The 12,783-nt window shown below is 45.3% G+C and overlaps 1 protein-coding gene across 1 annotated transcript; it reads left to right on the forward strand.

Annotated features, from left to right (window-relative positions):
- The first annotated feature begins 1,621 nt into the window (after positions 1-1,621).
- JPT2 (Jupiter microtubule associated homolog 2) lies at positions 1,622-12,271 on the forward strand. The gene is given in 5 exon segments (XM_008929513.2): positions 1,622-1,743; positions 1,861-2,009; positions 2,494-2,636; positions 9,117-9,162; positions 9,898-12,271. Coding segments are annotated over 5 exon segments (645 nt in total). The 3' UTR covers positions 10,083-12,271.
- The last annotated feature ends 512 nt before the right edge of the window (positions 12,272-12,783 follow it).

Here is a 12,783-nt window from a genome sequence, read left to right on the forward strand (position 1 = left end):
GAAAAGAATGGGTAAAGTCAAAAATCATTGAAATTAGGTGAGAGAAGCCCCTTCCCAAAGTACTTTTCTATAGAGTTCCCTTTTCCTTCAGTCTCCCTGGTTTAAATACTTGGAGATAGCTCACCTGAAGTGGAGTGCTGCAGTCTCATCTAGGGAGAGGAGGGGTCGTATTAATTCACTGACGTTTGACTTGTGTTCAGGTTGAGTGGGATGAAGATCTTGCAATTTATAACTGTTATCTTGGTTTAAAAGTAAAGGCTGGTTTAGATCCCAGATGAAGGGTTCAGATGAGAATTAATAAAATTGAGTTCAGCTGCTTAGGCTGTGGGTAATTGGTCAAGTAGATGTAACTGTAAAGATTATTTCTGATGCAGAATCTCAGAATCATTAAAGTTGGAAAAGACCTCTGAGATCATCAAGTCCAACCTCTGCTTGTCAACTAGACCAGAGCATTAAGTGACACGTTCAGTCATTTCTTGAACATCTCCAGGGATGGTGGCTCCACCACCTCCCTAGGCAGCCCATTCTAACATTTAACAACCCATCCAGTGAAGGAATTCCTCCTGATGTCCAACCTGGACCTCCCCTGGCACAGCTTGAGGCTGTTACTTCTTGTCCTGTCCCTTGTTCCCTGGGAGTAGAGCCTGCCCCCCCCCGCCAGCTCCCCCCTCCTGTCAGGGAGTTGCAGAGCCAGAAGGTCCCCCCTGAGCCTCCTTTTCTCCAGGCTGAGCCCCCCCAGCTCCCTCAGCCGCTCCTGCTGCTCCAGCCCCTTCCCCAGCTCCATTCCCTTCCCTGGATATGCCCCAGCCCCTCAGTGTCCCTTGTCTGAGGGGCCCAGAACTGCCCTCAGGGCTGGAGGTGCCTCAGCAGTGCCAGCACGGGGATGGGCACTGCCCTGGGCCTGTGGCCACACTATTTCTGATACATTGGCCTCTTGCCCACCTGGGCACACACCAGCTCATGTTCAGCCCCTGGCACCAGTACCCCTAGGTCCTTTTCCACTAGACTGCTTTTCAGCCATACCTCAGTATCCATTGCTTTCTTGTGCTTTTTCTGTTAATTTTCCAATTGATTCCACCGATTCTGCTCCCAAGTAGTGGTTCAGTTCCTTTTCAGAGCTGGACCTGTAGTTTGTTGTACAAAACATAGGCATTAACCGTGGACTTACTACCCAAGGACAAGCATGACTTTTGGTACGTTTTCTAGAAGTCAGTCCATTTCTGCTGTAACCTCCAATTTTTCTGCAGATCTGTTTGATATCCTCTGGTACAAAGCTTTGGTTTTAATGGATTTGCAGCTTGACCACTAAAAATCTGGCTTTTTGGTATTCCACTTCTTTGTTCTGAACTCTACACCAGCTACTATGATAACTGATGGTTGAGTTGGCAAATTTTTTAGTAGTTCTGAAATGTCTGCTTTTAAATAAAAGTCGTTGGGTTTGAATTGTATCAGGGATGCATAGTTGGTATGTGCAGTTTAGCAGAAAGTCTGATTCTGTAATGGTTATTTTTAAAACTCTAACCAGTCATATGCCTTCTCTTAATCTTCTGTTGCTTCTGGAACACCACAGGGAGAGTAGTCATTTGTGCTGCTGGCACCGTTAGCATCATTTCAAGTAATCATGGATAGCTTCATGATCAAATTGACTCACCAGGAGGTTGGCAAAATTTGTGCTTAACTTGGGAATACTTTATTAGAACAGCTCTTGAAAAGCAGATGCTGGGCACAGCAGAATTACCTGAGGTAATTTAAAGTCAGAATAGTTACATACAAGGGAGAATGGGAAGAGGTCATCAAATATGTTGAATGCTATAAATTTTAAATGAACTTTTGTATCTTGCTCCTCATTCTGTGATGCAGGGTATTGAAGCCCCCAGGAGGAGGTTCTAGTAATCTCTTTGGGAGTACAGAAGAAGTGCCTTCTTCAAGCAGACCACACCGGATGGCATCCAATATTTTTGGAGCATCAGAACAACCTCAAAACATTCCAAAAAGAACAAACCCTCCAGGTAAGACCTACCCCCTCTTTCTGTGCTATTAGGCTCTGAGTTGCAGCACATAACTGGTTTCATGTTTCTAAAGTGGAACACTGTGATCTTTTCTATGTTGCATTTTTGCATATTGAGCAGGCTTGAACAACAAATCACTTCAGACTTTTGAATATATGAATATTTCAGTGATCTGCATGTTCGCAAACTTTTTAGCACATCACCCAAATGTTAATTCTTTCCAAATTGAGGTCTAGGAAATGATGAAAGGAAACAGGTTCTATTCTAGAACTGTGTCAGCAGTTAGCTGCAGTGGGCACAGCCCTGAATCTGAGATCCACTGGTGAATTGTTGTAACAAAGGTTTTCAGCTAGGCAAACAAAAGCAAGTCCCTAGGCAGCAGGGCTCTGGAAGTCCTTGAGTTCCTATATCTTTTTAAATATTTTCATATAGAGTGATAAAACTAACTCATCTTGGAAAAAAAAATCTAACAACTGCCTTACAGGAGGAAAAGAAAGTGGCATTTTTGAGGACTCTAGTTCTGCTCAGCCTCGTCCGCGCATGAATCCACCTGGTGGGAAGACGAGCGATATCTTTGGGTCTCCTGTCTCTCCCAGCATTGTGCGAGCACACCCCAACAAGCCCAAGGTATTTGTACTTCTGTTGCTGTCAGAGCAAGAAGCAGCTCCAGGGGTCCTCTCACACTCTGTCACTGTGCTCTCTTTAAGAACAGACCTGAATTGTGCACAGAGGGACTTTGAGTTAGACAGTTATATTCCCAAAATCTCTTTGATAGCTTGTTATTTTGGGTGCATCTCATCTCTGCAGGCTCTGCAGTTTGCTGTAAAAGTATTAATTAGACTCTGGATATGTGTTCAAAAAAAAAAAAAAAAAGAGAAAAAAGCTTTTGATCATTCTTGTGAGGTGCAGCTGGAGTTCTTGACAGAGCCAAGAGGCATTTAAGGTGGATAGGGAGGAGATATTTCTCCTTATTCTGCAGTTTGCTAGAGGTGATCTTGATTCAAATTTGGGAATTTGGTGAACATCAGTGAGCTACAGTCATAAACCTTCATGTGGCCTGACTGTGCACTTTGTCTCCCTTAAGTACCTGTATCTACAGTCACTGTGAAAGCACTTCAGCGGGAGATTAGGCTTAAGTGATCAACAGTGAAAAAGTGAACTTGAGATCAGCCATGGTGTCAGGCCCAGCAGATGCTTGATTTGTGGTAGATAAAAGTGTCTCTTTGCAACTGTAATAACTGTAATTGTTATTACAGTTGTTATACATATTTTATACAGTTGGGTTTAGATCTTAAACCTGTGATGTGTAATAGTTGCTTGTAGTTATGACCAAATCTGGGTTTGGGTAAAAAGCAGGATACGTTGCCAGTTATTTTATTTCTGTATTTAGGTGCCCTATAAGCGGATTTACAACCTGCTGCCTTACTCTAAGTAGATACTAATAAGTGAGTAGCTATTATGTTGATAATGAGGTGGTATAGAATAACCTCCTGGCTAGTGCAGAAATTAACTCTGTCCTGGCCGGAACCAGAACATTATTTACTCCTTATTCTATACAATCTACGTCATGTCATTTCCGTAGTCAATGAATGAACCTCTAAGATGTCTTTTGAGTTCATTTAGTCCAGGACTGTGGGTTCTATCCATCCTAAAATGTCTCCCAGGGCAGGAGGCTTGGTGTGCTGTCAGCTGGTTCAAGCTGCACAGGGAGCTCAGGACTGGTGTATCTGGAGCAATCCATTCTCATTGTCCATGGTAGCTATGGCACACAGTGGCAGTGTCATTCAGCAACCACTGTCATACAATTCAACATTACAGACTGTTCTTACCCAAAAATCAAATCCCTTTGAAGGACACATTGTGTTTCCCTGTCCTGCATTACCCATCAAATGCAAAAATTCAAGGACTTGGTGTGTCCTTGAGCAAAAACAATCCATGGATGGGTTTGCCTTTGCTTGAAGCAGGACTAATCCAAACTGTCTTGCCCAATATATGCCTTGTATGCCCCACAGGGCCTTTATCCCCTTCTGTGGTACATAGTGGTTTTGATTGGGCAGGACCAGCTCGATTGGTAGAGCCTCAGGTGTTAACTAACTAGCTGGCCTTTTCTAAATGTAGATCCCAGTGTTTGAAGGTCCCACCACCCATTGCTTTTAATGTGGTTTTTAACAGTGCATTGTACTGTTCAACTTTCCCAGAAGCTGGTGCATAACTGGGAATGTGTCACACCTACTCAATCCCGTGCTCCCTGGCCCAGGTGTCTGTGAGGCCTTTTTTGAAATGAGTCCCATTGTCTGACTCAGTTCTCTCTGGGGTGCCGTGTTGCCACAGGACTTGCTTTTCCAGGCCCAGGATGGTGCTCCAGGCAGTGCTGTGAGGCACAGGGTACATCTCCAGCCATCCAGTGTTTATTCCCACCACTGTCAGCACGTAGCACTTGCCTTGGCAGGTTTGGGGAGAGTGATGTAATCAATCTGCCAGGCCTCCCCCTATTTATAGTTTGACCGTTGCCCCCCACACCACAGACGCTTTACCTGCTTGGCAGCACATGTTCTACAGTTATGGATAACCTGGGAGATGGTGTCCATATTTAAGTCCACCTCTTGATCATGAGCCCCTCTGGATGTTGCATCTCTTCCCTGTTGACCTGAGTCGTTATGGGCCCACAGAGCCAGAAATAATTCACCCTTTTGTTGCCACTCCATATCCACCTGAGACACTTAAATTTTGGCAGCTCAATCCACCTATCCGTTGTTGCGCTGTTCTTCAGCAGCTTGACATGATGGACTTTCACAGCCAATCTCCCTACCCAGGCAGTGATATCTTGCCACACTTCAGCAGCCCAGATGGATTTCCCTCTGAGCTGCCAATTGGCCTTTTTCCCTTGGTTCAACCACTCCCACAGAGCATTTGCCACAATCTACGAGTCAGTGGAGAGGTAGAGTGTGGGCCATTTCTCTTTTTCAGTGATACCTAAAGGCAGCTGGACAGCCTGCAGCTCTGCAGCCTTGCTTGATCCACCTTGTCTCCCTCAATGGCTTCTGTGACTCCCCGCATAGGACCCCGTACGGCAGCTTTCCATTGTGCATGTGTCCCTACAATGCGGCAGAAACTGTCAGGGAAGAGAGTGTGTCACCTTTCATTTCCTGGTAGCTGATTATATGGTGGGGCCTCCTCAGCACGTGTCACCTTCTCCTCATCCTCTTCTGATGATGGTCTGAAATTTTGGCCTTCAGGCCAATTCGTGATGAATTCCAAGATCTCTGAGTGATTGGGGTTTCCTGTCTGAGCTCTCTCTATGATCAGTGATCCACTTGCTCCACGGGGCAGCAGTGGCATGGTGTGTGGAGGGGACTTTCCCTTTGAACATCCAACCCAGCACTGGCAGTCAGGGTGTCAGGAGGAGCTGTGCTTTAGTGCCAGTCACTTCTGAGGCAGCTCAAACTCCTTCAGAAGCTGCCAGGATCTCTTTTTCAGTTTGAGTGTAACAGGCCTCAGATCCTTTGTATCCCTGACTCCAGAACCCCAGGAGTCATCCTTGGGTCTCTCCCCAGGTACTTTTTGCCAGAGACTCCAGTAAGGACCGTTCTCCCTGGCTGCAGTGTAGAGCACAGTTTTTTACATCCTATCCTGTCCTGACTGGCCCAAGGATTACTACATGAGCAGTCTCCTGTTTATTGTGTTCAAAACCTTGTTGTTGCTCAGGGCCCCACTTGAAATCATTCTTCCATGTCACTGGATAGAGAAGGCTGACAAACTGACTGTAATTTGGAATAATCATCCTCCAAAAACTCACAGTGCCCAGGAAAGCCTGTGTTTCCTTGTTGCTGGTTGCTGGGGACATAGCTGGTGTTTTCTTAACCACATCCATTGGAATCTGACAATGTCTGTCTTGCCACTTTACTCCTAAAAACTGAATTTCCTGGGCAGGTCCCTTGACCTTACTTTGCTTTATGGCAAAACCAGCATTCAGGAGGGTCTGGATTATCTTCTCCCCTTTCTCAAAAACTGCCTCTGCCATGTTGCCCCACACAATGATGTCATCAATGTAGTGTAAGTGTTCTGGAGCCTCACCCTTTTCCAGTGCAGTCTGGATCAGTCCATGGCAAACAGTGGGCTGTGTTTCCAGCCTGGGGCAATTGGTTCCAGGTGTACTGCACACCCCTCCAGATGAAAGCCAGCTGTGGCCTGCACTCTGCTGCCAAAGGGGTAGAGCAGAACTCATTAGCAGTGTCGATGGTGGCTGCCTTGGACTCCAGTTTGTACTGAAGTTCCAACATGTCCAACACAGCGGCATCAGTGGTGGGGTGACTTCAGGCCACGATAGTCCACTGTCAGTCTCCACTCTCCACTGGACTTACACACTGGCCCTGTAGGGCTATTAAAGGGGGTGCAAATCTTGCTGACCGCTCCCTGGCTCTCTGGTTCACAAATTATGTCCTGGATGGGGCTCACAGAGTCCCAGTTGGTGTGGTATTGTCAGTGGTGTCAGTTTGTTCTCCTCCTTTCGTTGACATCACTGCCAATGAGTCAGTGTACGACGATGGTGCTGTCTGTATAAACTTCTGCCCCAGGGATTGTGTGCACTGGTCCTCATCTGGATCTACAGGGCACTGCTTGTTATTTGAATCCCTATGGATTACCTCCAGCACAGCTGATTATCTGAGGTACTGGATACCTTTCTCCATGGTGTTCCACCTGCTTGGGTCCACTACTAGAACATCCTTGGAAAAGGGTGCCTTTCCTTCACGCCTGACAGGAGTCGCCTGCAGAGGCTGAGAGTTTCTGTTCTCTTCCCAATCCTGTGTTAGATGCCCGTATCCCAGGACAGGGATCCCACTTGCTTTGCTTCACCACCATCTGGTTTCATATTGTGGGCCGCAATATCCCAGCTCTGGAGCAGCCAGGTCACCAGGGGCTCTCTCAGCTGGAGGCTGAAATCTTTTTACATATCTTGCAGCTGGCCCTGCCTCTTATCTCTGGCCCTGCCTCTTCCTCCTGTTCTGAGGGCCCTGCTTCCTCCTCATCCCTCACTGGGAGAACTGATTTGGTCTTGAATTTCTTCTTCTGTATAGGGTTGCCTGCTACTGGCACAAGTTGTTCCTCTGGTTCAGCTGCAGTTTGAGTGGCCATGGTGCCTGTTGCTCTGCTTTCCTTCTCCTCCCCCTGAGGGTTCTGTCTGGTGATGAGCAGTGTCTAATAAATAGCAGCCAGGGCCCAGCACGTTGCAATAAGTTCTCTGGAGTTGCCACAGCATTCTCTTGTCAAAGATTCTCCACTTCATCAGGGTCCTGTGGTTGTTCAGAGGTGAACTTCCAAACCATTTCTCCAAAAGCTGGCCCATTTTCTCCCACATTCCATGGCACTCATGACTATCCACCCTTGGTGCAGATGTCCAAATAACCTCCATAGAAATCTCTTTCTTGACTAAGTGCAGTGTGGACTGCACTGAGGAGACCTGGCAGACTTAACAACAAGAACATGCTTTCATTAACATCCAAAGGGAATTCAAGATTCTCAAAGGCTGTTGTAACAAGCCTGAAGGAGGAAAAAGGGGTGAAAAGCTGGGGTAAATCATTCTCCCCTGTTCTTCCCACAGACTGGGTATGATTATTAGTGGACTCCCAAAGGTAAGGGCAGGAGAGCAGCACTGAACACACATCCCAAATGACCCTCGCTGCCCTTGATGTTATCATGTCATAAACCAATATCCCACAGTGCAGCAACAAAGCAATCCTGATCCCTCTCCCTGCTCTGAAAAAATCATCACAAGGAGCACATATTGCATATATGGGAATATATACAGGATTAGGTACCACACCCACATGAACAGACCAAGCAACATTTTGACCAGTGGCTCCCTACCTAATACAACAAATGCTTAGATCAAATTTGTTTCCAACTCACTCTGGACAGCTCTGTTATTATCTCAACCCTTCATGCCCCATGTTGGGTGCCAAATAAGTCTGTTGTGGCTTAGGAATGGTATTCCCCAATTTAGTGTCCCCACTGAAACACTCCAAACCTCACACCACTTGCTCACTCCGCCCTCCCCCATGGCAGAACTGGAGGAGAGAATTGGAGGCACAAAAGGTGAAGATCACGGGTTGAGATAAGAACAATTTGCTGGAAACAGCAATGAAATAAGAAATTAACAGTAACAGCAACAATATTAATAACAGAGTGTGCGAGAAAAGCTTAACCTTTTATGCATATTCTGAGTAGTGTTTGGGGCAGTAAGAAAGTAGGAGGAAAAATAAAACTGGGAACTAGGTTTTGTCAAGAGTAGTGCTGCTGGCGTAGGAGAGGGCTTTGCTTTGTTCCTCTGTACCCCTTTATTGGGATGGTCACTGTTTCCTTTTTAGAAATGTAACATTAATTCCCATGAATTCCTGACTAAATGGAGGACAACACTTCAGAAATTCCTGTCTTTAATTAGAGTATTGGAATTGTGGGAAATACTGGGGTGGAAAGGAGACAGCATATTTACAAAAACTACTGCAAATTGAGTTTCATGGCTGGGAAAACACACCTCTCTAAAGTGTGACTCTGTATTTGTGACAGTCAGTTGGGATTGTTGGGGAAGTGGTCTTAAGAGGTTTTGTTTATTACCTGACCGTTGGGATACTTGCTGAAGACAGGAATTGCTGAATATAAATAAGGTCCTCAGGAGCTACTTGTGTTCTAGTTGTGTGTGCCAAACTTCTCCTGGGTGGTAGTGGGTGCTCAACAGGAATGGTAATTCCAGACCTTACGATCAATGAATCCTTAAGGTTGGAGAAGACCTCTAAGATGGAGTCCAGCTGTTAGCCCAGCTCTGCTGTGCTTACCATTTTGGATGATCCACTGTAACCTCTTCACCCATGTTTCAATGAATTGTCTGAGATGGGCACCTTGCCATAACAGGAGTTTTGTCCCCCTGCTTTTGGGGTTCTGTAGTGGAGGAGGGGATGAAGAGCTGCACACGGTGCCTGCAGCTGTTTGCTTTTACTGTGATCAACATATGAACTTAGATCAGAAAGAAAGCAAAACTTTCAGAAGGTTTTTGTGACAGACTTGATGTTTGAGAACGATAATACACTAAGACAGTTCTTGATTTCTTTGCAGGATCACATTGTCTTAAAAGAAGATGAAACGCCAAGGAAGCTAGAAGGTCAGCAAGAGAGATTCCTTTCTCTGTGCTCTTTGAGAAGATATGCTCTGAGGAATAGTTTCTTATGCTTCCACTTAAACACCAGCCTTAGTCTCATGTTTTTGGGATAATATTCTGAGAAGTCAGAGACCTAATCTCTTGTCTAAGGGAGATGGCTTTCTTCCTTCTTTGAGGAGAACACAGGCATGAGTCTTGCTACTCTATGTCTGTGTGTTTATGCTTTGCTTGATACCATGTGTGTATATATAGATATATATGGAATTTGTATATAGCAAAACATCCTATCAGGTTATTTCTTCCTCCCTTGCCATCTCCTTCAAGTGTGTAATCTTGGCCTTCTGTAATTGTAAATAACAAATAGCTGACTGAAAAAATGTATTATTGCTCAGCCAGTTTTTAAAGAGTGATGGGAACCCTGCTTTTCAACTCAGGATGAAAGGATCGATTGGTACTTTGTATCTCTTAATTTCCTGAAACTGCCAAAATCATTCTGAAGGTGTATTGCTGAGCCTCCCCATTCTCCTTAGAAAGATTGCTGAAGGAAGAGAGGAATTGTTGTGGAAAGTGAAATTCTTTTCTCAGCACCTGTTTCCTTCAGGAAAAATGAACAGATAATGGGAAACCTTGGTGTGCTGGGGATGGGAGACATGGGAAATAATAGAGTCTACAGAAAATGAGGCACTTTGTGGACTAAGAATGGTGATGTAATGATCTAATCCCTTTTCTTTTATGCAGCTACAGAAAATGTCAAACCACAGCTGGAAGATGGAGGCAAGAAAAAAGATGTGGGCAAAGAGGAGCGATGCAAGGAGCCAGAACCCAAGATAGACAATCACGAGCCCCGCCTGGGGCCAAGGCCACGCTCACACAACAAAGTCCTCAATCCACCCGGGGGGAAATCCAGCATTGCCTTCTATTAGGGTCATCAGGGCACTGTCCCTAATGGAGTCTGCACAGAAACTCTTGTCTGTGGTGGCGAGGTCAGTTTATAGACTATTACTTGTGGGTAGATTCTTAGGCAGATGGATGAGGGTTATGTTAGAGTGTGTAGGAAAGGTAACCTGGTGATTTGGGGAGGGCGGGCTGGGGAGGGAACGGGTGCCCTGTGGAAGATGTAAGTATTGGCCTGCCTGGGTGGGTGGCAGAGGGGACATTAGTGTAACTTTGTGAAAGATCAGTGCTACTTTGTGGTGAGTTCCTCAGACTGTTAGGTTGTTAGCTAGCTCGTGGCTCAGGACACTCTAGGGGAGTCAGGCTTGCCCATGCAGTCAACATGTCAAAGATCGTGAATGGGGAGCAGCCTGGAGATTCCAAAGTACAGCAGGTAGGCTGGGCTTTCCCCATAGCAGTGGGATGCAGCTTCACAGCATGAGCTGACTTGCAGTCACATGAATGTAAACATGTTCCACTGGAACAAGTAGTGCTGCCACTGCTAGAAGTGTCTTCAGTCTTTGGTTCTCTTTCTCCTTTCTTGCTTTGCAACATGTGATTGCTGATACAAGGACAAAATATGCTGAAAGTTTCTTTTATACTCATAAACCATCGCTACGTTTATAAAGATTGTGGTCTTCCCCTCTCAGGTATTCAGGCCTTTCTGATGCCTTTGGTAATCTGCTGATTACAATGACTGGATCTTGGCACGTGGCAGTCCAACATACTATTTCACGTAGGTGCTTCTAGAAGACTTTTATTTAAAAGTGCCCTGGTTGAGTGCTTGCACACGTTCTGGTAAAGATGTGGGTGCAAAAAACAGCTTTATGGTACTCTGCACAGAGGCAACTTGAAGTTTACAGTTACCATGGAGAATATGCCCAGGTGTCCAGCCAGGTCACTCTGACCCAGCATGTGTGGAAATGCCTTATCTTTGGCACAGGTTTTCACTTTGCACCCCATGGAAACTATGACTCTTCTCTTCTCTCCACCACAGTGAATTTCCTGTTTGTTTTGTCTGTGCTGACTCTGTTAGTGAATTCTCCTGTCTTTGGTGAGCCTTGCCTTTGCCTTTGACTGCCTCACGTTTTTGTTGGTAAGGTTGGGAGAGCTGTGTGGGTTCTCACCAAGCCATAGTTGTTTTTGCTGTAGACTATCCTAGTTGGAAAAACAAAGACTTAAGCAATACAAACCTTCTGTTAGTGCTGGCTATTGTAAATCATGTTTGGAAGATGTGCATGTTTTGCACAGACATTTTTGGGGTAGGGTTTGTTCTCTGAATGGACTTTTTGATTGTACCCACAACTTTGATATATGAATGTTAACATTAGGTGCTGACTGTTCAATGTATTGAATAGTGACTTTTAAAATCTGATGTATCAAACAGGAGTTGTTCAGGTACACCAAAGAACAAGTGGCCTTATCTGTATGTCCACTGCTGTTCTAGCCCAGGTTCCCTGGGAAGTGCTGCCAGTGAGGGGATGCTGGGCCAGGTGCTAAACCTCTCTGTGATGGTGGTGCTCTCCAGGCCACAGTTCCCCTTGTGGCAGCAGGGTGGGTGATTGCTTGGACACTTATTTGCCTTTTCAAATCGTGAAATATATGGGGCAATGCTAAGGGTAAAACAGCTATGGAGAATAGGTATTTCAGTGTCTTTGTACCTTTCAGATTGCTTTGGAGCTGCCTGTTATTTGTCCCCCTAGGAAAACAAGGCAGTGACTCAAACTACAACCCTGGAATGGACTTTTGTTACTTCCAAACATGTATTTCCTAGCAGCTGCTCCCTCTGTGCTCTCTAGCCTCTGGCTGTCTCAGACACATCTATCTGTTTCAGCTCCTTGTTCCAGTACTTGACAGGAGGCTGTCATGTGGGAAAGTTGACCAGAGGCTGCTTCCTGCATTGCAGGCTCTGGTGCCGTCTGCAATACTGAGCATTTGGCATCTTTTAGTCCCTGATGTGCATTGGCTGCAGTGCCTGTCTTTTAAACAGCAACTTCTAACTAGGCCTTAAATTAGTTAAACTATGTTAATTTTCTTGCATTTCTTTCTTTGGAATCTAAACAATGTTTTCAACTCATCAAGTAAGATTGATCTGAGCTTTTCTTCGGGACAGAAGGAGATTGGAAATCAAATGACAGAACATGCGATTGTCAATAAACCTCTGTATTTTGTTACTTCATTGTGTGCTGTAGATGTCTGCTTTTATAAATCAGTCAGTAATCTATTTCAGTGTAGCTACACTCACGAATTTTATTGTCTGAAGCGGGAAAAATTACACATAAATTTTCAGGCCTTCCATACAGGGGACTGTGCTCTGGAGCTGTGACATCCTGCCCAAGGCTGCCAGTGAGACAGACACTTCTTATCCCTGGGGAGGGTTCAGTTCAGTGCCTTTTTAGGGGCAGCATTCCATGATGTTCTGTACTACACAGGGATTGTTATGTTCTTCAGCAAGATTATAAATAGACTTAAATATCCAAATAATTTAAATATTTAAGGCTGCTTAATGTAGAATAATGTAGTAATTCCCCTTGAGCAGGGGATGTTCTTTAGATGGAGAAATCATACCCCCACTTCTGTTCTTCCAGTGAGTGCATAAAACCCCCCTCACGTGCCATACTGCCTTGGCTGACAGGAGGGAACTACACCCACAGAAACTGCTCTTCTGGGTGAGCTGGACACAGTGGCCTC

The sequence above is a fragment of the Manacus vitellinus genome, unplaced genomic scaffold (genome assembly GCF_001715985.3).
Source record: "Manacus vitellinus isolate BGI_N305 unplaced genomic scaffold, ASM171598v3 scaffold_12_pilon, whole genome shotgun sequence".
Classification (NCBI taxonomy): Eukaryota; Metazoa; Chordata; class Aves; order Passeriformes; family Pipridae; genus Manacus; species Manacus vitellinus.